The following is a 26749-nucleotide window of genomic DNA, read 5'->3' as shown; positions in this document are numbered from 1 at the left end:
AGGTCCTAAAGATCACCAGCATCCAATATTGACCATCTATCTTGTCCCTTGAGCATAGGGATTTCTGCAGATTCTCAAAATCTTTTAATTTAGTATTATGGGGTACTAAAGAGGGCAAAGACTTAAATATTTTAAGTTATGATGTAACATAAATGACAACAGATTAGTAACTTGTATTTTATCCTTTGAACTGCGCCCCAGAAATAACAATGTGCCAATGTCAGAGGGCACCTGGCTCTTAAAGGGAATGGCAAAAGACACGCTGATTGGGTTCATTCACGTTATGCACAAAACACAAGCATGATTAATTAAGAGAGCTAGTACTAGTACATGCCTTTTGCACATTTTGACGCTCGCAGATCACTAAAATACAGCCTTGTGAATTTTACTGTGCTCTTTGGGATTATGAGAAAAAGGCTGAAAAATAAAAAAAAATTGAAAGGGGTGATAAAAATGATCATTAAATATGAAATCTAATGTGCATAATGTTTTTACCCAAACTTCTTAATATGAGCTCAGGCTGTGAGGTAATTGCTTGAAGTAATTGCTCCAAAAACGGCCATTTCCTGACCATCTGGCTTCAAATGTGAACTGAATATTCTGCCCCCTGTTCTCACTAAAAGCTTAGCTGAGTACTGCCATGCTGGGCAGCTAATCACCAATTGATGAGAAAAACATGGAGGAAGGAGAGGGTTAATATTACGGCTGGCTGACAGTGTTTTTATTCATCTTTGGTGGGGCAATAAAACGTTAAGACCTAAACAAATCATATTAGGAGGAACTGTTGTGGAAGAGCTATACTATCATTACACTGAAACACATTTTATTATACCTTTGTTGACATCCTCCCACATAAGACTTGCTGCCACAACAGAGAAACGGTAATAGGAGAACAATAGCAACAATATGGCACATTACTGGATTTATATTAAGCACTGGAATTCATCAAATTCTACGATGTGGATGTGTTTTCTTCTCAGAAGCTGGTGTTTAGATCCATCTTCCAATGATACTTGGAAGCAGATACTGCATTATTCAGCATCAGTGTTTATGACAGGAGGAAAATATTATTTATGTTTAGGTTTATAGAGACCTATGGCTTAAGGCAGTGAATTGTCAACAGGCGCATTCCCAACAAGTATAAACCCCTGCTTGTTATGCACACATTGACAAGCAGCAGTGCACAAACCCATAGTGCTTGCCTGTTAGCAGCTATGCAACTTTTTACATGAACAATAAACAGAATGAACAAACTCTGCTGAGAAGCATTGGACACGTCCAAGCAGCTGCGCCCCTGAAACAGTAATCCACTAAAGTCAGAGTGCACCTTTCTCCTAAAGGGAATAGTAAGTGACACGCTGATTGGTTTATTGTATGGTGCGCCCAAACACAACCACGATTATTATTTTAAGAATTAGTACATGACTTCTGCGCATTTTGAGCTGTGCAAGGTGTACTTTTCCCATTGTTGCAATAGCAAAGACACACCGATACACCCTAAATCAAGCTGCACAATCTATGAATTAGTACCAAGCATTTGTGCGCAATACATTCAGCATAAAACAATCAATGAAGTTGCAGCCAGTGCTGACACATATAAGCAAATTCACACACACAGCTTGTCAAATCCCCGTAAACATGAACAGTTTGGCATCATGCCTAATGCCAGGGGTGGGCTAGAAGGAAACAAAGGCCCTCAGCAGTGATGGTGCTCTATCCAAAAGCTGCTAAATGTAGCTGAATGTAGTGCTCCACAGCCTAAACAAAAGCAATACAAGAAGTATCTACTCTTTTTAATACCCTTAATTTTGTAAGAAACAATGACGAGCAGGGATCCAAAAACCTTTGTCCTTATAGTCTACATGAGCATTCAAAGAGGGGACATCGTTGTAATTACTTGCCGTTGATCTTGAGAAAGAGTGAATTGCAGAGGGTCCAGGTGGAAGGAGAGATGGGAATTAAAAAAACATAATAAATACAATTTTAAATATTAACATGATAACCCTTGAAACATGAAACAAAAGAAGTATAGGACAGTCCAAGCCAGTATCTGGTTGACCAGTATATTTATTGACAAGCACATGGTTTAGCCGATCCACTAGATGGATCAACCTCAAAACTGACAATTAGACAAATGTTATTACCTAGCTTTTTGTTTCGACCTTTCTGACAATTTAAGATTAAAGTATCTGAAAACAGCTATAACCTTTTTGCAATTTTTGCCTTTGTGTGCAGTTAACAAATATAAATGATACTTTTTTAATATGGTAGTTAATCCTAAAAGGTTTGCTGCCCTCTCTCTCTCTCTCTCTCTCTCTCTCTCTCTCTCTCTCTTTATATATATATATATATATATCAAGTGAATTACCCTGATTAGATACGGGTTTAAATATAAATTATGTTATATGTGATGTGATATGTGAATTCTACAAAGCTCCCTTGTGAAGAAACAATTTAACTGCATTAACAGTAAAGCACACCGTGTCACCTTAAGTTCACCAGTGTTACCGAATCACAGCTCATTAAATTCACTTGAACTGTTTCTGGTTCTTTTAATATTAGGGTGTTGCATTATCACCTAATTTAACAGTGTTTCAGCTCACTGCTCAGTGAGGCCTGGGCCTGGCAAGCATCTGAAACACTGTTTTTTTTAAGAACAAAATCACTTTAGTAAGAGTAATGTTTTTCATACTGGTCCCTAAAATGAATTAAAAGCGCTTGCTGATTCTAAAGCCAACTATTCAGATGTTTTAAAATGAATGGCATTGGCCACCGTATTAAATATTTTCCAACAGCAGGTACATGTAATGATTTTACAGTATGATTACAGCACTATTCGGTACATTAAACAACAACCAGCCACTGAGAATGTGGTTTTATGTGGAGCATTGTGTTATTGCACTGGTTAGTGAAATCCAGTTTAGATATGACCCAAAGCAAAGCTCACCTAACATCTTTAAATGCTTTACAACAGGTTTTAGTGTGTGTGGATTCATTCGACCACAATTCCTTCTAGACAGTAGGATTTTATATGTTATTGCAGTGGCTTTTATTATTTGCGATGTGGAGAACTGCGTCTTTTTATCGGAAATAGGTGCCAGTTGCTAGGAGACACCAAAGCGAGGAGTTAAAAGTCACAGTTTGCTTGAAGAATGGAAGTCATTATGTGTGTGAGGAAATGGGCTGAAGATCCACTCAGAAGTAGCAGAAGGAGGGTGGAGGGCCTAGTCATCCCAATACTAGTTTCTGAATGTTTAACAGCGAATCTTCAACTTCTGATGAGGTTCAGTGGTTGTCTAAACCATTGGCTCATGTGGTTCTTTCTAATACCAGTCTTTTCTGTTCAAATATGTATAATAGAGGACTACTAGGCACACATTCAAGCAATAACGGCTTTTCTTTAGTAAATTCTGTTAAATCCAGGAAACCTTTTAATAAATTGGGGGAAAAAAACATTGTGACAAAAGTACAACCGAACTTAAAGTACCAAACTGTGTACTGACCATGTCAAATTAGTTTTACTAGTTTATCCAAATAAACTAAAGGAAAAATATTCAACTATCCATCCAATTACCATCTTCACAAATAAGAATGGCATAAAACTGTATCATTCAGCTAACAGCCACTCTCAAGCACAAGTTATTGTTTTTAACATAAAAAAAACAGATAGGGAAATGTATCCTGGGGAAAACTGCAGAGTGATGGTGAATAAGGGGGAAAGCAAAAAAAATAAATACAATTTTTTTTTCTCATCAAGTTTGTACTGCCCAAGCATAAGTTAATTCATAGCCCGTCCCCAGAAAGTCACTCTCAAGCCCCACCAGTGGCCAATGAAATGTACCAACATTTATGGGTTAGATGGTGTCAACACATAATTATAAAATAATGTTAAAATCTTATTGGGCTAATTGGGTTGAGAAAGGATTATGAATTCATGTTTTTACAAGCTAAATTTAGTTGATCAGTGTCATACCAGCATATTTTCTTCATGTGAAACCAACTGCCACTCAAGACCATTTCAGGGAGTGTTTTTTAGTTTAGTTGGAAAAATGTTTGATACTTACTGTAAACTTTAAATGGACACTAAACCCTCTAATTTTTGCTTACTTCACCCTCAACGCAAATTAAAAAAAGGCAGAAAAATGCCAGGGATAGTTTGGGAGGGGCACTGGGTGATGTATGGGTTTAGAGGCAGGTCAGGAGGGAGAGCTGATTGGCTGAGCTGCATCAGCAACAGCAGTGTGCCTCTGATAGAAGTGAGACCCAGATGATTGGATGTCAGCAGGGGGCAGTATTATTGATTGACTGATCTGTATATTGTGATGTGTCTGCGTACCAAAGTACACAAAGAAATGACCACAATAAAAGAGTTTTTTAATAGTTGTTGTTTATAAAAAATTTAAGCAGGACTGCTTAATGACTTCAAGGAACACATTTCAGTTATAAATGGAAAAAAATATGGTTTAGGATTTAGTGGCTCTTTAAGGTGAGTTTGCTTATCCTCATAATCATGATTATTGCATTCTTTCCTCCAGGCACAATTCATTCCGTCGCCACCTCCCGAGGCAGATGAATGTCTCCAGCGTGGACTTCAGCATGGACACCCTGCCTGTCCGGCAGTCTTCTGCGGTCAGCATCGGACGCATCAAGCCCGAGCTCTACAAGCAGAAGTCTGTGGACTCAGAGGAAGGGAACAAAGAGCCGGTGGAGACTTGTGGCAAGCTGAGCTTCGCCCTGAGCTACGACTATGAGGAACAGGCGTTGGTGGTACGCATCCTTAAGGCATTGGACTTGCCGGCCAAGGACTTCACGGGCACCTCTGACCCCTACGTAAAGATCTATTTGCTCCCCGAGCGTAAAAAGAAGTACCAGACAAAGGTCCATCGTAAGACACTCAACCCCACGTTCGATGAGGTGTTCCGGTTTCCGGTGGAGTACGAGCAGCTGTGTAACCGCAAGCTGCACTTCAGCGTCTTCGACTTTGACCGCTTCACCAGCCATGATATGATCGGAGAGGTGGTGGTGGACAATTTGTTTGAGCTGTCTGACCTGTCACGTGAGGCTGTGGTCTGGAAAGACATCCATGCATCAACTACAGTGAGTATTCTGTGTGTTTGTGTGTGTACAAGTTAGGGGTGTAAGAAAATATTGATATATTAAAATATTGCAATATTTTGTTGTGCAACACTGTAGTGAATTTTAAAAGTTCAGTATTAATTTTTAATGCTTAATTTGCATGTAAAGATTGGTGTCAGGCAGTGGTTCATTTTGTGTTGTGTTTAAACCCCAACCACTAGATGTCAGTGTTGCATTTTGTTGTTAGATAAAGTTAATAAAGTTAAAAATAATAGTTTATACAACCATGCATTATTCTGTACATTTTGTATGTATGTAAATATGAATGCATTTATAAATATGAATGCATTTATAATGTATTTTATTGCATACATAATACCTTAATAATTAAAAAATTAATGTGCTGGAATAGTAACTAATGTGTACTAACAGCAACATATAAAATTCTTATAAAAAATTATAAAATATGTCCCAAGGACGTGATTTTACAGGGAGATGTTTTGTAATGGCTTATAATGTCTGTTGAGAACATTGTGCACAATAATATAAGATATTATAAAACCTGTCTTTAAATATATAGAATATACAGTATATACACAAGCTTATGATAGGGATTATAACATATGCCATATAATGTGTTATGTTGACAGGATTTATAGGAAGTGCCACAGACTTTTCTGTTACTTTCTCTGATTATACTATGGGAGATTTACTAAAATTTGAATAAAACATTTGCAATATATCGTCTTGCTTACAGTTTTAGAATATACTGTGACATATTGAATCACGAAAACCCCTGTTTTGCCAAGTGCTCGCCAATACACAGCCCTAATATGAGCCTAATACATCTCTAAACTTCCTATAATTGCTCTTTATGATTACAGTTGCTGTTTATGATTACAGACGTTTCCATAAAGCTGTTGGGTCTTAAACATTATAGCCCACAAGAATCACCAGGGTAGAAGCATAATGAGGCACTGCAGGCTTCATTAGCAAGTAGATTGATTGGTTACATAAAGCTAGGTGTGAGGGAGGACTCAGATCAAGCCTGATTCACCCTTCTGGACACCCACACACCTCTTCCCAAAAGAAATAAAATTAGCTCGCTCCAAACCCACAGGGAATTTGAGGCTCAGGCAAGATCTAACAGGCCATGAGACAGTCCCTGACTGTAGTCGTATGCCACTGGTTTGGGATTGGTCATGTCCTACTGTCACACCGCCATCTGCATTTTAGACATAATATGGCTGATTTCCTTCCATGTCATCTTTTGGATGGGTTCCTTTGTCTGTTTTCGCCCTGCAATATTCCAGCCCACTCAAAACTACGCCTCAGCAGATATCACAGTTTATGTAACAACTTCAGTCATGCTGTGTCAGAGGTTTTTTGTTCCTTTTTTCTGTACAAAGCTGTTCTCTTTTCACGCTCGGATGATTCTGATGTGAGAGAGCTCTCAAGAACTAAGAAGAAGCGTCCTCATCTTAAGCCATGCGGGATGCGTTATGACAATTTCCTCAGAATTCTGAAATATACCACAAAAAGTACCTGCCATACTTGACAGTAAAGAAGGTGCAGTCAGCAGGGTTAGCGAGGATAATTGATAGCAAACGCAATTCATACTTTGTTCAAAAACAAAATAAGGAAAAACTGTAATCCTGCACAGAATGTTTCAGAATGTCACAGTATATGTGGGAATTCAGCTCCCTAGTGCATGCAGCACAAGTGCAGCCCCAGACGTTCATGCTACCACCACCATGCTTGACTGTAGGCAAGGGCTACATGTCTTGGCCATACATGCTGGACATAATTTGAATCAAAAACAAGTTTATCTTGGTCTTGTCAGACCTTAGAACATGGTCCAGTAATTCATACTTTTTTTGGACTGCTTTCTTTTAGCAAGTTTGTGGACTTACTTGTGTATCAGCTTCAGAAGAGGCTCCCTTCTGAAATTATGGCCATGCAGACCAAACTTTTACAGTATGCAGCATATGGTCTGCCATATGAGTACTGCAGGCTGACTTCCCAATTCCTTAAGCTCTGCAGCAATTGTAAAAGCATGCATATGTCTATTTTTGCAAGACAGCCTCTGGATATTACGCTCAAGATGTGAACTTCTTTGTTAGACCTGTTCCAAGTGGAAACCGTCCTGTAAAGCCACTGTATGATCTTGGCCGTTGTGCTGTGGCTCAGTTTAAATTTTCTTAAAGCTCAGGCCATTTTTATGAAGAGCAACAATACTATTTCTCACAGCCTGTCTCAGAGAGTTCTTTGCCATGAGGCGCCATGCTGAATATCCAGTGGCCAGAATGAGAGACGTGTACCTTGCCTTGATGCCCATTCACACAAGTCCTTCACACATAACTCTTAGAAAGTCACATGACATCAAGAAGGGACAGTTAAATAATTGGGCACAATTTGGACATGTTCACTGTGAGGTGCACTCACTTTTTTTGCCAGCTATTAATACAATTTTGGAAGACAGTAAATATGTCCTGCTATACAAGCTGCACACGGACTGTTGTAAGTTATATCCAAGTTTTATTTCTGTAATGTTGTTCCATGAAAAGATATATTCAAATATTTGCAGAAATGTGAGGGGTGTTGAATTTAGTAGATTTTTTTTTTGGAGGAGAAAAAGTTGTAGTTAAAGGGTGTGGGATTGGGTTATTCTCCTATTCCTACTATATACATACAGTATATACAGTTTCAGTACTCCACAGCTAAATGCTGGGGGGCTTTATACCCCTCTAGCCCACTTCTGGCATTAGGCATGGTGCCAGTCGACTTCATAGACTTGTTTTTCTGCTGAGGACCCCTGTCGTGTGTCTGTATGATGACTCACTCGTACGAGGGAGCACTAATCTCTCACTTCTACAGAGTTGGGCACATCATAAGCAGCCTGATTGTTGTTGTGTCGGCGCATTTCATCTCCGCATTGTTGTTTAGATGCCTCGCAGCACTTCTGTCTGCATATAGTTCTGGTGACATGGGAGGGGGGGGGGTGTATTATTGTCCCTGTCATGTTGTTGTCGTTCTGATGTGTTATTATGTCACTGTCAGCTCTCGTCATTCTCTCAATTTCTCTCACTCCCCCCTCTCCCTCTCTCCCTCTCTCCCTCTCTTCCTCTCTTCCTCTCTCTCTGTCTCTCTTTATTACTCTCATTATAATAAATGGTTCCCAAACTCTTCAGGTCTTTCCTGCAGCATAAAAGATTGAATTAATCAGCTAAGTCATCATTATTAAATAAGTGTATTAATGTAATGCACAACACTATGCCATGCTAAAGATCTTTAAATTCTAGAGTTTAGGCTTTGATGGGATCTCCAGTGGCAAAGTATGACCCTTGCTTAGTACATATTGCCACCTGTCAGTTGTGAAAGTCTGGTGTATAACATTCTGCTATGAACATTACACCAAAATCAGCTGTAATTTTGCTGGTTTCAAATCAAATCAGTCATTCCATAATAATAAAAATAATAATAATGTTTTTGGTTTTGATCTGAGTGTGTTGATGGCTGCTCAGTGATGCTGCATGTATCGGAGAAAGCATTAGCTAGTCTTCAGCTTCCTAGTTTTGTGGAAGAGGTTTCAAAAATATACTGACCAAAAAAAGACTAAACAGGAGAAAACAGCTATACATTTTCTTAGCGGCATCTGTAACATTTTAACTGATTTTTAACTGAGCCAGGGACGCAGCACAGTGTGTTGTTGCCTGCCTAGTGATGCTGCATGTATCGGAGGAAGCATTACCTAGACGTCTTTACCTTCCTAGTTTTGTGTAAGAGATATTAACTTAAAAAATATACTGACTAAAAAAAGACTGACTAAAAAGGCAGTGAAAACAACTATACATTTTCTGAACTATGTTCACTCCATTCTGTAAGCTTTCAAAGAACGTGTACAAAAAGTGAACAGTGTTCATTCAATTTATAGCAGTAATTGTGCTGGTTTCAAATCAAATCAGTCATTCCACAACATATAGTGCATCACGAAAACACTGTAACACCTAAAATTTTTTGTACGTAAATTAATAATAAACAAAAACAGGTTGATATTTGCAGGCACAGGCATCAGTTACATTTTAACTGATGTACTTGAGCTGGGGACGCAGCACAGTTGTTGCCTGCCTAGTGATGCTGCATGTATCGTAGGAAGCATTAGCTAGACGTCTTCACCTTTCTAGTTTTGTATAAGAGATTGTAAAAATATACTGACTAAAAAAAGACTGACAAAAGAATCAGCGAAAACAGCTATAAATTGTCTAAACACTGTTCACTCCATTCTGTAAGCTTTCAGAGAATGTGTACAAAAAGTGAACAGTGTTCATTAAATTTATAGCTGTAGTTTTGCTGGTTTCAAATCAAATCAGACATTCCACAACATATAGTGCATCTCGAAAACACTGGCAAAACTGTGATACCTACAATTACTTAAATTAAAATAATAATAATAATAATAATGTTTTTGTGATGTTTGCTGGCACAGGCATTTGTTGATCAATGTAGTAGAGCTGGGGACCCAGCACAATTCTCTGAGTGTGTTGATGGCTGCCCGGTGATGCCGCATATATCAGAGGATGCATAAGCTAGTCTTTACCATCCACATTTTGTGTAAGAGATAGTAAATATATACTGACTAAATAAAGACTAAAGAGACAGCGAAAACAGCTATAAATTGTCTGTACAAAAAACGTGACCAGTGTTCATTCAATATATATCGGTAATTTTGCTGGTTTCAAATCAAATCAGATTTTCCAAAACATATAGTGCATCACAAAAACACTGGCAAAACAGTGATACCTACAATTTCTTAAATTAAAATAATAATTAAAAAAAACAGGTTGATGTTCGCTGGCACAGGCATCTGTTGACCGATGTACAAGAGCTGGGGACCCAGCACATTCCTCTAAGTGTGCTGATGGCTTCCCGGTGATGCTGCATGTATCGGAGGAAACATTAGCTTGTAGTCTTCACCTTCCTAGTTTTGTGAAAGAGATTGTAAAAATATAATGACTAAAAAAAGACTGACTAAAGAGGCAGCGAAAACAGCTATAAATTGAATGAGTGAATTACTTGAACTATTGGCTGCTGCACTTCCCCCACAATTACTACTCCATTCTGTAAGCTTTCAGACAGCGTGCACAAAAAAGTGAACAGTGTTCAGTATTCAGACAAAAGCATTTTCTGTATCTTTATTTAACTTTGAAAATAAAAAACCCAACACTGTTGTTATGTGTCAAATAACCTATTTTAGCACCATTTACTATAAACACATGAATCACATTATTAATAAAAGATAATCTCTATCATATTCTTGGACAGTACTCATTAAAATCAAAAGCTACGCGTGAGTTCTGCATCTGTGGGCTGCAGGAAAGCTTTACTCCATCTCCAAAGCTCCAGGGACCAGACTGTTGCTCAGAACCAGCTGTTTCTTGGGCTCCAATTGTGGGGACAGTCTGGTTACTCATAGAGCCCAGAATAGTCTGTGCCATTGATTGCAGCCTTAGCCTGTCACACTTCCGCTACATGTTTAAACCCTCTATTTCGTGCCTGGTTGACGCTCGTGGGCTTTATTTTGCCACCACGTGTTTTAGCACACGGTTGAACGCCAGCCAGGCAGTGCTGGGAAGGCGTGGAACTCAATCTCAGGGCAGGAAGAGGAAGGGTGTTATTGCCCCAAAAAGCTGTGAGTTGTCTCCGTTAGTCATGAACACAGTGACAAGATGTGGCCCCTGAGCCCGCCTACAGTGATGTGGGTTCACAGTTGTTGACAGGCTTGCTCAGGAGGGGAGATGGAGTTTGACAGAGGGAGTTCCTTAAAGCCTTAATCAAAAATTATGGCAATCAGCATATAATACTGCAAAACAACAACAGAACTCTTACAGCAGGGGTGTCCAAACTACGGCCCGCGGGCCATTTGCGGCCTGTTTCATTTTTTGGGGCGGCCCCCGAGGTATTTTAGCAATAGAATGAAAGTTGGCCCGCTGTTAAGCAGGTTTTTATAATCTGAGATTCAAAGTTTGAACGCTAGGTGTCAGAAACGGGCCAAAGAGTCGGAGAGGGTGCGCATTTCTAGCGCAGAAAAACGGGCCAAAGAGTCTAAAAGCGGAGAGAGTGCGCATTTCTAGCGCAAAAAACGGGCCAAAGAGTCTAAAAGTGGAGAGAGTGCGCATTTCTAGCGCAGAAAAACGGGGCAAAGAGTCTAAAAGCGGAGAGAGTGCACATTTCTAGCGCAGAAAAACGGGCCAAAGAGTCTAAAAGCGGAGAGGGTGCGCATTTCTAGCGCAGAAAAAAGGGCAAAAGAGTCTAAAAGCGGAAAGGGTGCGCATTTCTAGCGCAGAAAAACGGGCCAAAGAGTCTAAAAGTTGCCATAATTAAGGAGTTTTATATTAAGAGACATATTGAAATTAAACATCAATTTGCAAAATCTTAGTTTACACAACACTGTCAAAAATAAAGATAGTAAGTCCAGTAAATGGTGTGTTAATAAAATAATCAGGAAAAAAGTATTATTTAAAGTGGTATATTTCATTATTTGTTTTATTACAGAGTCTTTGGCCCGTGACTTCAAATATATTTCTCCTTCTGGCCCCCAACAAAAACGTTTGGACACCCCTGTCTTACAGGAACTGTGCAACGATAGCCTATTGCCGTTTTTTCAGTCTATAAAGCGCACTGGATTATAAGGCACATTAAGTGACACTAGTAAGGGTGCCTACATCAAAGTGAGCAAGGGTGTCGCCATGTTTCCCTTCTAATGTTGAAGCTACAGTCCACTATACTCGCCTCTGAACGGCGAAAGAGCTAGCACTGTAATGAGCGGCTAATGCTAATGCTTCTGCACCCAGCCTTAGTGCTGGAGAAACTTCAGTGAAAACTCACCATTATAACGCTGTACTTCAGCGGAGTGGCTTTACTGCTCCTTAATACCTGACTGGTAGAATTCATACATAAAAAGCACTGTATTATAAGGCTCACTGTCAATTTTAAGTGCGCCTTATAGTCCAAAAATTACAGTAGTTATTACAATGTATCAATATATTAAGAATATTATGCAAAACCTTTGCATCTCCAAAGTGGAATATTTACTATTTCAATTTCTGTGGAAATAAGAAAAATGTTACAATTTGTATTACAATATATGCAACAACAAAAAACTAATGTTACTGTTGCAACTAATGATGCCCTCTATCTCTCCTACTGTCCTTGATGCTTCTGTACCAGTGCATGCTTTACTGTTCCTTGACAGCTTAACTCTAATATAGTTTGACGTACCTGATCAACCTCAGGTTGCCAGGTTGAATAGTTGTGTTAAAACTAGGTGAGCTGTGGACTGTAATGGATTATAACTCTAGATTCCCCATCCCTGCTAAAAACAATGATGCTGTAAGCACTCTTGAATTGGATTTGCTTCAATTTCTGATTAGTTTTGAGAAATAAGAGAAAAAGTTTATACAAAAAATGGATTTTCTTTAACTGTTTTTTCATGCAGTATCTTTTCAAAATGGTATGTTCTTCTGTGCATTACATAGAAGGCCAATGATTTGCACTGCCATTTTTCATTTTGTACTACAATTAAAAACTAGAAGCAGTTATTGACATGCTCTAACACATTCCTAATTAATGGACCAATAGACATGCTCAAAAATGATTTTGAATATGTTTTTTTCACATTGGCTTCCACTAAAAATTAAGAATAAGAAGTTACCTGTATGAGCACGCTCTATTCTCTGTGTATTATTATCTTGGATGAAATGTCAAAATATCCTGCTTTCTCTAAATTGGTCCATTTAAATATGAATAAGAAAGAATACTGTAGCTTCTGCTCGGTTTAATAGCGGTACTTTATTTCATCATCTCATCATTCTCATAACCGGCCAGCGCGGACGGTTTCTTGGAAAGCCAGTTGTTATTGAAATCTCTGAGGAAAGAGACAGCTTTCTAAGAAAAAAAAATGCTTGTAAATGTTCAGACAGGAACATATAGTCCTTTTTCTGCGTGTCCTGCTCTCTCAGGTTTTAAAAAAAATTGTCTGTACTCCTTAATAACAGGTCTTTGTTTTGTTTGTTGAGCAAACATTAGTCCAATATCAAGGGATTTGTGTTTTGTAAGACAAACAGAAGATTACTTGAGCTGTCAATCAGCGTGTTTTGTGTTCGCAGTTTGCTATGTTCTCACAGTTCGTGTTTGGGAATTTGATAAATTGAGGTTTGACAATAATTATTAATCATGCCTGTTTATATATTTTATTATTCAATTACTATCTGTAACTGTGTATTACCATTTGAAGGACAGATCTCTGAATCCTCCACAGTGAGTTTAAGTCAGGTTTATGATGTTTTCTTTAGAAGAAAGAATGATAATCTAGTGATAAACTAATCATTTAGGTCAAGCTGAGTTACTCAACATCTGCTATGCAGAATCTCTATGCAGAAGAATCTTAAATGTATAACTTTAGATTTACTTTATGTAGTGATTTACACTCTCTCATACCTTAGCTGGGAGGATTCTTTGATGTGAAGTTATTAGCCTGTCGAAATATCCTATTTACTGGTTTATTTAGATAAAAATATCCTATTTACTGGTTTATTTAGACAAAAAATATCCTATTTACTGGTTTATTTAGACAAAAATATCCTATTTACTGGTTTATTTAGACAAAAATATCCTATTTACTGGTTTATTTTGGCAATAAAATGTGCCAAAATGAATAAAAAAACAGAAATTCTTGATTGTCAGCCTTTGGCTAAGTGTTTTCACATTTTCGGATTTGGGTTCAGACAAAAAATTTTATAAAAAAAATATCATAAACATATTATTTGTATTTTATTGCAGGAAAGTGTGGATTTAGGGGAAATCATGTACTCCCTCTGCTACCTTCCCACGGCTGGCCGCATGACCCTGACCGTCATCAAGTGCCGAAATCTGAAAGCCATGGACATCACTGGTGCTTCTGGTGAGCGAACACATCCCTTGTTGGTATCATAATTCAGTGTGTGGTATGCTTATGCTTATGAGTTATGTGAACTTCTTATGCATTTTCTCCCTTTAGATCCGTATGTTAAAGTCTCTTTGATCTGCGACGGACGGAGGCTCAAGAAACGGAAGACCACCACCAAGAAGAACACACTGAATCCCGTTTATAATGAGGCCATCATCTTTGACATCCCACCCGAGAACGTGGAGCAAGTCAGCCTGTCGATCATGGTGATGGATTATGATAGGTGAGTGAAGTGTTAAAGAGCCGTAGGCCTCCTTTACTACAGTTAGAATGTAAAGCAGGGTGAAAAAGCCACATGGCTGTGGCAGTAAAGGTGCAGAAGAGCAAGTAAAATTGAGGAAATGTCAAATGAGACAAAGTACAGAGGGAGGTCACTTTGGCTTTTCTCTCTTTAGACCATTTATAAAATGATTAGCTGCACTCTGTTACATTGTGTTAACATTCTGCAGTCAGTAGAGTGATAGACATGCTTCAAATTTGCTTTAAATATGTAATTGAAGTGGAATACATTAAAGTTAAAGGCAGATTTTCTTAGATATCTAAAAAAAGGTGCTTCAATCTGTTTTTGCATAATGCTATAGAAGACCCGCTTGGTGACAAAAAGAATCATGGGACTTTGTCAAGGTGGCCAAACACAAGACAGACACACGTGAATACCAAACACTCAATTTATTAAGTAAGGGGCTAAACTTATAGAATAGGTCAGGGACAGGTGAAGTTAGTAACAAAAGGGCAGCAGAGACAAGCATCATACCAGAGTGAGCAGGCAAGGAGGTCATACACAGGATATCCAATAATAAGTAGAGGGGCAATGCAAAAGGGTAGTCAAAAACACTGTAGGTCAGCAACTAGAAGGGTAACAAACCACAAAGATTAATACAAAAAGAGTGGTCAAATACACAAAAAAGATTTGTTAATAAAAAGACAAGAAAAGAAAATGCAGGGTGGAAAAGCTATGAAAATAGGGAAACAGGGGGCTATTTATACTAGGGGAACCAGGTGAAATTGATTCTTGATTAGAAGGCTGGCGAGTGAGAACGCAGAAGCATCACATGACTAGGCATGTCCGGGAGTTTAGATGCAGGTGCATCCTGGAAATATGGTGAATATACTGTATCTATGCTGATGTGTGTAGTGGTCTGGAAGTGAGGTGTGTTCAGGTAAATTGTTAGAAATTGCTAGTATTGCTAGAACATACAGGTGCGCCACTGACTGATTTGATTCTTGACAACAGTCGCCCATCAGACGTTCATTGCTATCTTGGCAATGCAGATGCACCACATGCTGTTAACGCTCATATCCCCTGGCTTGTTACACACAGTGTCCTTGGGATATCAAAGACACACTGATGCCATAAACCAAGCTTCACGTTGACGACTTGCCTACAGATCACTAAAATAGTTCCTGAAATGTACAAGACAACATGATATGACTGTCTCATGTGTGAACTGATTAATCTTGTACCAAACACACTTACAATTTGAAAAAGAAAAACTTAATCAAGCAGAAGTCTTCCATCCAAACCTGTTATTATGATGAATCTGCAGTGGCATAATTATATACAACAGTGGAAATGATGGCATCAATCCACCACTCTTTCATCTATAATCTAGAGTGCAAGTGTTTGTCTGAATGGAAAAAGGGAAGTGAAGAAAACTAAAGATAGAAGAATCCAGTCAGCTCTGCACTGCATGAAGCTGTCACAAGACATCTCAAAGTACTGAGCTAAACCACGGGTAACACAGTGTATATATGACAGTTAGGAACAGCAGTTAAAGATAAAGCAGTTGGACATCACAGTGATTATATGAGTAGTGATCAAATGTGATTAAAAAAGTGTGTGTTCTGGACTGGATGGGATTTGCAAGATGTGATATAACAACCTGTCCCTTTAAAAAGTGTGATTTACTAATGTGCAAAATTTTAGGCTTTTTTATAACTGAGTAGCCTCATCACAGCTTCAAGAATTTTATGCATTATATAAAATTGTTTTATATGGTTGTTTAGAAAGACATAAGAACAATAAAAGGATATCAAACATTAATACAGGTTTACTGACAGTATATTCAGTACAAGTAAGAAAAACTCTAAAAAAATAACCCAAAACAAAAATAGGAATTAATATTGTAAATTAATTTAAATGAAATAAAAAAACAAAAAGTAAATAAAAAAAGCTAAAGCTTAAAATATACAATATATATACATCCTGTCTTGTACTAGAATATTTTTTAAAGCAGTGCATTGTATTTTCTCTGCAGAGTTGGGCACAATGAAGTGATCGGTGTGTGTCGGGCAGGCCCCGATGCTGAGGGGCTGGGCAGAGATCACTGGAATGAGATGCTAGCTTACCCACGCAAGCCCATCACACACTGGCATGCGCTGTGTGAGGTAAGAAACCTGTTCCTGATAACTTTCAGTGTCTTTTACTGTCAGAAAACAAGAATACTCATAGCAGTATAAGGGTATGTATGTTCTTACCAACAATTCACAGTACAGGGGTCTTGGATAATACACAGTAGTCTACACACAATTAGGGTAATTAGGATAAATGTGATATTTTTACATGCATGTGTGCATGGTATTGTAGTTCAGCAGTATGCATAATCTAGCAGATGCCTGTGCTAACCAACTTTACATAAGGAGTATTGTGAGGAGGACATGCTATCAACACCCAGAGACAGCATGGCCAGTTAATGCTCTCTTGGGCTCTGGCTGCTGATGCCAAGCATCATCATGGTCTGGGATTTAGACCAATTTTCCCTGGATCATAGTGGCATAGTGGTTCTGCTGGAACATTTTATTTAGAGCCCATTTTATATTCAACATGTGAAATCATTGCATGTTGAAAATTTTTGAGAAATCAACTTTTTTATCAGTGTTTAAAAACAACTAAATCAATACAGATTTTTTTCTCTAATATGCAATTGTCACGAATGAGAAGGGTGGACATAAGTGCAGATATAAATGCTTTTAATAAATAAGATAAATGAAAATAAAACTGAAAACAAACACGGGTATCGCAAAAACTAAATACACAAAACTAGAGCGATTAACAAACACAAGAATAAAACTATGCTTAACAAAAACAAGAAACTGAAAAACTAGAAAAACACCAAGAATACAAAATGAACAAATGATGCACACTTACTAAGTTCACAGAACATACCTGGATAGAGGAAACACAAATACTCAGAAACACAAAATACAAAACTGGTACAAATACATACGGAAGGCAAGGATACAAAACACTCATACAAAGGGCTATTTATACACAAGGAGGGTGAGGACCGGTAATCAGGGGGCGGGGTTACAAACAAGACAAAAGGTGATAACACTAATGGCTAGGGAAGGGCTAGGGCGGGGCCAGGGCGGAGACAGAACAATAACAAAACAATGCCATGTGCTCAAAAAAGCACATGGCTGGGGACACAAGACAGGAAAACAGGGCAGGAGCACAGAAAACCAAAAAAGGGAAAAACACAGGACAGACACAGGCTAAGGTGTGACAGCAATGCATAAGAGTTGACCTAGGCACCTAAACAGTGGGGTTACAGTGGTTAAAAAAACATGACCCAGCTCTGGACCACAGTTATAAGCCACTGATAGTACACTGTCCACTATATCTGAACTCATTTCGACTTATTTTCACACTCTATCCACAGTGGCCTGGAAGAGCATCCAGTTTTGAAAGTCAGGGCTCCTGCCCCTCCCCGAAACCTCCACAGACTCCATAACCTGGGCGGATAAGATCCTGAACCACACAAGTCTCCTCAAACACTTTAGCGCACACGTGCTTGGTTTGTATCATGAGCTATCTATTTTTCTCTTGTCGTAGCTTGTAACATTGCATCACTATGCCAGAGGATGACTCAGCGCAGGAACGTCCTGCTACACACACCTGATGCTAATGCATTACCTCCGGGACTCTCTTCTGAAGATGTACGATCTGTTTAAAGCAATCGGCGAGGCCCTCGGTAGATGTGACAGATGCAGAAATGGTGGAATAGGGAGGTCTGACAGTGTAATGATGCCATGTCAGTTTGGATGACATATCAAATAGCAGCACTTACCATTTTGTATTTGATAAAATGTTGAAAAAGAGGCCGTGTTTACTTGAGGACAACATTTGAAAATATCGATGTATTGTTTAAAAAGGACAAAAAATAATAGAAGTGGCATGAATATCAAAAATCTAAACTTGCTGTGTGTTTGTGATTTAAAGGGTAAAACAACTATGTTGAAAACTGAAACACTGTCACCTGTGCAATGTATGAGTATACAAAAGAATGACAGTAAAAATGTATGCAACTGTTATTACTATGGTTTTATGAATATACCTTTACATATCTGAGATGTTTTTCAAAATCAATTATTTCTGTCCAATTTGAATCACCACACAGTAATTTGTGCACATTTGATATTTGTTTAGGTATGGGGAGAACATGACTTAATACTTTAGCTAGAAGAAATCTGAGTATTTTACTAATTTCAAATATTTTATTTACATTTTGGGCATTTTCACACCTGTAGTTGTTTTTTTTTTTTTGGTGTAATTCAGATAACAAGTTTGAAACTACAAGTGATTCACTTGGTTTGTTTTCACACGGGAAAACTCCAAGTGCACCAAAATTCATCACAACAAACCATATCAAATGTCTCTCTGGATATTGGTCAAAGCAAAAGGACAAACAGGAAGAATATCCTGTGTTTTGGACTAGTGCAGATTTCTGTGGTCCAGAAAACAAGATCTTTTTTCAAAATTTAAAGCATTCAGAGGATGCCCTCATTCAGATCAACAAAAGTGTTTCAACATAGAGCCACAACAAAGCATATTTGTTCATATCTGTAGTAATTCTAAGTTAAACTACAGCCACAGAGCCATTTATCTCAAATTGGAGAGCACGGATAGCTGATATTTTGGTCAGATTGAGATCTGATCACATTTTCATCACAAACGAACTTCTCCAGAGTTTGTTTGGGACTGGACCAAACCCACCTCCACTAAGGGGTCTGTGTTCTATTGTTTTTTTCTCCACATCTAAGTGCGACTACTCTATTCATTACTACTTAAGAAATGCAGGTGTGAAAACACCCTTTAACATATAACAATATGTTCAAATCAACACACTAAAATGTGTCTTGAAATTTTAAGGGTGCATAAAAACTCAAATGTAATGTGTATATAACCATGTTTATTACAGTACTTGTTGGTCCTAAAGTGTAGATCAACAACCTCAGCCTTACAAAGTCATCCAGGGTCATTTGTAAGTTCCAAAATTGGTGCTTTTGCGTTTATTCATTGCTTAAAGATTAAAAAAACCTAAATCAAAGTCAGCTACAGGAAGAGGGGTTTATAAATGGATACTTGGGAAATCGATGTTACTTGCTTTAGTTTTCCACACACTGGTTTGACTGGTTTAGAAACTGAACACAATGGAAGAGTTGAAAGAATGCATGAATTGAATGAATTGAAAGACACTTTCTTTGTAGTTTAATTTTTTGGTCATCTTTTCACTGGAAACGATAAAAAAGGGACATGACACAGTAGCCAGATGATGTAGCGTGAGAAGTTTTTATTTATGTCATCACAAAACAAAGGGTTTGTGCCCCCAGCATAACTAATTAACAGCATTTTCATTTGTCATTGCCTGGAATTTTACACAGCAACAATGCTGCCGTGTCATGTTGGAATATTATATTTATGGGGTGAGCGCAGATTGTTATCACCACAGCCTGCTATCATTACTTACAATTCCACTGTAAAATGCTAAAAAGTAAAAATAGGACTTTTTGCTATTTAGCAGCCACACACAAACACATGAACTTTCAGGCTAAACTTAATTTTAATTTACTCTCATGCACATGTGACAAAATTGGAGATATGAGTATAAACTACAGTACTGCACAAATATCAGAGACCAGCTTTCCGCACTGGTCAGTTCACACCAACAATTTCTGAAGTTTAATTTCTTATTTTATTTTCTCAGTGGAACCTTAAAATGGGAATCTTGACTAAAGTCAATATAGAACTCAAAGAAACATGGGATAGATTACATAATTACTTTTTTTGTAAATGGGTCTTTGAACAACCTATACACCACCACAAAAAGAAAAAATTGTATGTACATTTTAAAGAAAACCCTTTTTTATTAGAGTGAGCTCATCCTTTCTGATACACATTGTTGTCAGTGTTGTGCTGTCTTCTTACAATACCTGTAGATGTTCTCAGGTCTGAATTGAGGGTAGAGCCTGATTTTTCTTGGTTCTTTACCTCTTGTACTCCTCAGAAACACAGCTTTTCTGTTGTATCCAACTGTTATGACAAATCAGCCAGTTTTTATTGTTTTAAATGTGTTTAAATGATTTAGACATCATTTAGAGTGTTTTTTAGAGTGTAAGAGATGAATGCTTTGTCTGCTGTTTTGCTACTTACGAAGATACCATCAGTGTGCCGTTATTTCCGAAGAGACTGAGAAAAGTAAAGAAAACTATGAGAACTTTTTGGGGTTCTACTTGCAGTATGGAGCCAGTTTCCTCTCTCTAAAGTTAGAGCCAGGAAAGAGGAATAGACAGTAGGGATAGATAGAGTGAATGACTGTAGAGAAGATTTGAGAAAGGTAGAGATCATATTTATAGGACATTAGGTTGAGAGGAGGGATTTCAGGCATATTGGTGGACAGTGCTGATTGCTTTCTCTGTATCTGGTTTCTTTTTTTTAATTCTCTTTGGTTTTCTCCATTCATATTTGAGTGGATTGCCTTCTATTCTACCTCACCAGGAATCTTCGAAAAATGAAAGAATTGAGAAATTGACCATTTCTAAATGACGCAAATGCAGGGTGGTCTCTGACATTTGCACAGTACTATTCATTGCTATATGGTAATTGTTTTCTGGGTAAAACAACTTTTGCTCACAAATTAATTGGCAAGAAATCAAAAGAAAGCAAATAATCATTAACTTTTACACTTCATTTTTTGTATTAAAACCCAAAAACACACTTTTTACCTCTTTTTTGAAGTCGTATGTAGGAAGGTAGCATATATACGTCTCTGCACGTAAGCATTCCCCACATTTACAGAATGTATTATCAAGTATGATGAGAGATTTCAGGATTTATAAAAAAGGACTAATTCTACAAACACTAGCCCTGCCATTAACTTAACATTTTGTAGCTTGCCATTGTTCAAATATATATATATATATATATATATATATATATTTGAGTTTGCAGTCTCAGTTATATAATGATCAAAAAATATGCATTGAAGTAAGAGTGCATAATGCAGAAATGCAGAGTATCTATAGTATAGTATATTATCTCGTTTTGTGTCTTTCTTGCTATCTATTAATCCCCTCTTTTTTAAGCCATATAATGGAATTCCCAGGGAATACACTTGAAAAAGTAGGTCAGAGTTAAATGCAACATGTGGTCTTAGTTAATTACAATTCTACAAACTTCGCAGTAGAAAGAATCATTTGGGTTTGTTGAATGTATGCCACTTAAGTAGTATCTGAATCTTTGACATATTTTAAATAAATGATTAATTGTCTTTGATAAATATGAATATAAAACATATATTAATGAAATATTTTATTAATTAATGTATTATTTATTTATTTTTGGTAACTGGTTTAAAAAAATGGTTAAAAATGTATGAACCAAATACAGAGCAGGTATGAACCAGGTCATTTTCCCAGTTGATTGCAGAACAACAGCCAAAGCAGCAATTAGAGTAGGGCGCTTTGCAATTATGCAAATTAGTCTAGCTACATTTCATCTATATATTGCAGTTTTTTGACCAAAGGTGTAAACCTGGATTTGTATTACTCTGTGCAAAAATCGACTTCTTACTTGATTGCAGAGCTGCAGCTGTTTGCCCTTGGTTTTATAATGTCACCATAGCAGCACAACCTGCTGAGGGCTGAATTTATCAGTACCTGCTCAGATTTGGTACGTTTTGAAATGATTTTGATCATGAATATGTTGTGAATTTCACGACTCTCATTTAGTGGACCTCTGAAAGTGCCCTGCCTTTTAATTGTTCACTCAAGTAATAATGCAAACATGGCAATTTAACGAAGGCTGTGTACTGTTAACTTTAATTTGCACATTAGTATAATATGTCTCTGCCCCAGTACTCTGTTGGAGTATAAGAACAAAGAGTAATATATATATATATTCTTGTAGCATGCTGAAACAAGCATCTGGATTTGTTTGGTATCATTTGGAAATGTAGAATCTGTGCTACTACAGAATATTGAAAATAGTGTTTGTATTTGCACATACCCTCCTTCCCAGTGCCAACGTGCGTAAATACTTGAGAATTTTCTTGAACGTTATGTTAAAGCGTATTTCTATGGGTTGTTCGGTGGTGATTTGTACTATGAGCTTGTGATCTTCGATAATATCTTTATACACAATTTGCATATATTGTGAAATGACTCATCAAACTGTAAACATGGTTGGATAAGCGCTCTGCTTGCTGAGAATCCTGTTCTCTGAGGATTTGAAGGGATTCTCAGTGTAATAAAGTGCTTTTTGTCATCATTGTATTTGGCAGCGAAAGTGGTCGCTACACTTTGTCATGACATGTACAGTTTTGTGATAACTTTTGTAAAACTATTCAGTAAATATTTGAAATATAATTTTACTGTATCTGTTTCCTATGTATTTTAACTAAATAAATCCAGCTTGTCAAAGTGCAATTTGATTGGATCTCATTATTAATCAATAATAATTTGTTGTCCTATTCCAGGTTGGATGGTCACACTACTGGAAACTTAACTTTTAACACCGTTTTTAGGGCCCAGAGTCCATAGCTCAGTCTCAGGATGACTTATAACATAGACTGTGTATAGCTGGACAGAGCATTGTCTCTCAAAAGTGAAGCCACCACAGGTCGGGCGCCCCCTGCTGTTCGGTTTCAGAAAGCTGCGTAACCCTACCCATCCCTATAGGTTTCAATGGCAAAACAGACAACTTTCAATCACGTTTTTTTCTAATATACTGTAATTCTACCTCCATTATTTAAATGCAACAGCTAGTGTAACCTCTGCTTATACTGTCAAATTTTTATATCCCCACAGAATTCGTTTGTTATTCAGCTCTATTCAAAAAAGGGGCGTGGTTATTTAAATGAGTAGGCTGTTCCTCCACAGTCTTTCTTCCTCCTCTGGTCTTTACTGCGCAGAATCGGGTATCAGGATCTCCAACATGGCGGAAGATTTTGGCTTCGTTTTATTGAATGAATGGGAACGGCGACACGGCATCCATCTTTTTTTACAGTCTCTGACTTATACAGACTTGTGCCTTAGCGCAGTTCCCACCACTTTCCTCTACTCCCCTGCTGCTCTGCTCACACTTTATAAAGTTCCAGGACCTAGCTCATTTACATCATCTCAAAGCTGCTTTTCATATTGAGGAAAAATGTGGCTCTCCGTTTCCCATTGCCAAGATAGAATACGCAAGATACCGACCTGAACACACTTCCAGACCACCAAGCCCATTTTCTAAGCTGGCAACTCTGCACCACTCATCGGGAAAGGAACGGGAAAGGAAAAGCAAGAGTTACCTCTGTTAACAAAGTTAACAGGACCCCATATAAAAGTATTTAACTCTTTTAAATTACTACATGATTCCTTGTGGGTTTTTAATAGTCTGGATAATAGATGATTTATAATGTAGGGAAAAAAACTTTGTATGAGTCCACATAGTGTGTGGTACTGTATGTTTCAATACATATCTAAAATGTATTTCAAACAATAGATCATAATATCAATATTTTGTCCCTATCCTAATTTTAAATATGTATTGACACTGTTGAGTAATACATTTCTTTTCCTAGTAATATACATTCATTTATATGGACTGATAAAAACTGCAAGGGGATAAAAAATACCCGTGTGAAGCCCTTCCCATGACAACAGTAATCACCACTGAAGATGCTGCACATTTTCTTCAAGTGGCAAAAACACACATCAAAAAAAGTAAACATGAAGAAAAAGGTAGTGCTCAAAGAAGGGCTGGGCTTTATATCTCTGATGTCCACAAAGCACCACTTCAAACATGTGGTGCACATTGATCAGGACGACGACCCTCTGCCTCTTTATTTGGAAGGATATCAAAAGAAGTCTCCTACTGAAGCCTGGCTAAAAACCAGGTCCATTCAGTTAAAGGCTGAGAACGGTAGCTTGGTGTACTGGAGAACTGTATTAGCTTACTATTTCTAAAGAATCTCCACCAATTAGCATTATGAGTGAAAACCTTTGACTTTGCCTACTCACGGTTATTTAGAAATGACACACTGAATTATTGTATTGCCTGATACAGAAGCCACAAGTGTTCTCAGTTTTTTGTCCATGTTTTTTTATCACTGCATACGTCTGGTTTAAGATCAAACGCTACAGCTAAGTATCTACCAATTGGCATCAGGGTCATGAGCAGCACTCAAGCGAAATGGAAGTGTGTGGAAGCAAAGGCCAGCTTGAAAAGCTACTGTAGCACAAACCACTGAAAAGTAGTTCCCAGTTTTGAAAGGTCAATGCTGTTTTGGAAGGCACCTGCAACTAAAATTGGGTAGGGCACTTTTTTTAATAAAAGCTGTTGTGGCTGCCATAAAATAAAATATTAAAGTCATGGCTGATCAGTGTTTGTGCATTTACGCATGTGGAAAAAATAGTTCCCTTCCATTAAAAAAAAAGAAAAACCCACAAAGCTGACTGAAACATACTGTATTTTTCAGATTATAAGGCGCACTGAGGCTGGAGCATTACTATCCCATGGAAGTCTGGATTTTAAATCATACTCAAAATCAAAGTGGAAAATCAAATGACAGGCTGATCCAACTTCAGTGGATGGAACAAGACATGATGTCCCAGATGTGCTGGATTGGATTCAGGACTGGGGAACGGGCGGGCCAGTCCATAGCATCAATGCCTTCATCATGCAGGAACTGCTGACACACTTCAGCCACATGAAGCCTAGCATTGTCCTGTATTAGGAGGATCCCAGGGCCTTCTGCACCAGCATATGGTCTCACAAGGGGTCTGAAGAGCACAGGTCGCCAATGGCGAATCTGCCAATCTTGGTGTTCTCTGGCAAATGCCAGTCGCCCTGCACAGTGTTGGGCTGTAAGAACAAGCCCCACTTGTGGACATCGGGCCCTCATACCACCCTCATGGAGTCTGTTTCTGTTTCTGCTGGAGATCCTTGTGTTCCTCCTTGCACAAAGGAGGAGGTAGTGGTTCTGCTGCTGGGTTGTTCCCCTTCTACGGCCCCCTCCATGTCTCCTGGTATACTGGCCTGTCTCCTGGTATCTACCCCATGCTCTGGACACTATGCTGCTGACAGACACAGCAAACCTTCTTGCCACAGCTCACATTGATGTGCCATCCTGGATGAGCTGCACTACCTGAGCAACTCCTGTGGATCTATGGTGAGAGAACAGACAAAATGCAAAAGTGACCAAAACATCAGCCAGAAAGGATGAGAAGAGAGAAAAGGTCTGTGGTCACCACCTGCAGAACCACTCCTTTATAGGGGTTGTCATTTTAACCTGTTGTCTGGTCTATTTGCACAAAAGCAGGTGAAATTGATTCACAATGAGTGTTGCTACTTAACTGGACAGGTTGATTCACAGAAGTGTGGTTGACTTGGAGTTACATTGTGTTGTTCAAGTGTTCCCTTTATTTTTTTGAACAGTGTATTTATCATAAGCAATATTACAAGGATTACATAAACTATGTTAAATAGTTTGTTCTTTTATTTATCAAGCACACCTGATTTAACTCACCTGTTAATTACCAGGTTAATCAGGGAAATCAGTCGCCCACCCTCAGCTGCCACCTTCCTGGCAAGAAAATTCAGTACTTTAGAAGTTGATCTTTCAAAACATCCCCTAAAATGCATTTCCCACAACTAATTGACATATTAATATAGTGTGATGGCAGGAAAAGCTAGATTACATATCTGGTAAAGGCATTTAAGTTTATGCATACAGAGGAACAGCTTAACCAAATACGATGACCCATTTAAAAAGAGTTACAAAGACTGTTAAAAACATTAATTTTCAAAATTATACTGCAGATACACCTTCTTACCTTGATCTAGAAAAGCACAGCTGAGACTGGAAAACATGTTTATGTAAAAACCTGTTGCAGACAGCCTGACACACTTTTTTTTTTTTGACAGATGCTACATACGCTTTGTCTTTCAGGCTTTGAAAACCCATCAGGTAGCGGCATTCAGAGGGTCTGCTTTTACACAGACAAGCACAAATGTCCCTTTTGACAATGTCCCTCAAAAACCCAGAAAATGACTGGCTTTTCATGGCTTTGTGAAAACCAGCAATAACAGCTGAAATGACTCAGCAGGTCAGATTGCTAAAAGGCAAAGGTGTCGAAAGTATTCCCATTTATTACTTAGGTGGAAGTATAGGTACTAGGGGTTAAAATACTTCTGTTGAAGCTGAAGTATCAACTCGTGCTTTTTACTCAAGTAAAAGTGTAAAAGTACTGTTTTAAAAACTACTTTAAGTATAAAAGTAAAAGTAATATAAGGGGGAAAAATTGAAGGACAAAAGCTTAGGCCACGCCACAGGGTCCAATAGTGCAAAACACATTTATCTAACAACTATAATGTGCCATGGCTGCGACAGGAAAGGACGTGGA

General features: G+C 38.1%; 1 protein-coding gene across 2 annotated transcripts in view; it reads left to right on the top strand.

Moving 5' to 3' along the window:
- syt10 (synaptotagmin X) overlaps window positions 1-22786 on the top strand; it is a 33660-nt gene extending 10874 nt beyond the window's left edge. For both annotated transcript variants that reach the window (XM_022671203.2, XM_007240405.4), the window contains 5 exons: window positions 4536-5097; window positions 13915-14035; window positions 14132-14303; window positions 16339-16468; window positions 17743-22786. In XM_022671203.2, the coding sequence (XP_022526924.1) occupies window positions 4536-5097; window positions 13915-14035; window positions 14132-14303; window positions 16339-16468; window positions 17743-17814 (1057 nt within the window). In that variant the 3' untranslated portion in view covers window positions 17815-22786. The remainder of the gene's footprint in view (window positions 1-4535; window positions 5098-13914; window positions 14036-14131; window positions 14304-16338; window positions 16469-17742) is intronic.
- The last annotated feature ends 3963 nt before the right edge of the window (window positions 22787-26749 follow it).

The sequence above is a fragment of the Astyanax mexicanus genome, chromosome 2 (genome assembly GCF_023375975.1).
Source record: "Astyanax mexicanus isolate ESR-SI-001 chromosome 2, AstMex3_surface, whole genome shotgun sequence".
NCBI lineage: Eukaryota > Metazoa > Chordata > Actinopteri > Characiformes > Acestrorhamphidae > Astyanax > Astyanax mexicanus.
This window is presented reverse-complemented; position numbering and strand designations above follow the sequence as displayed.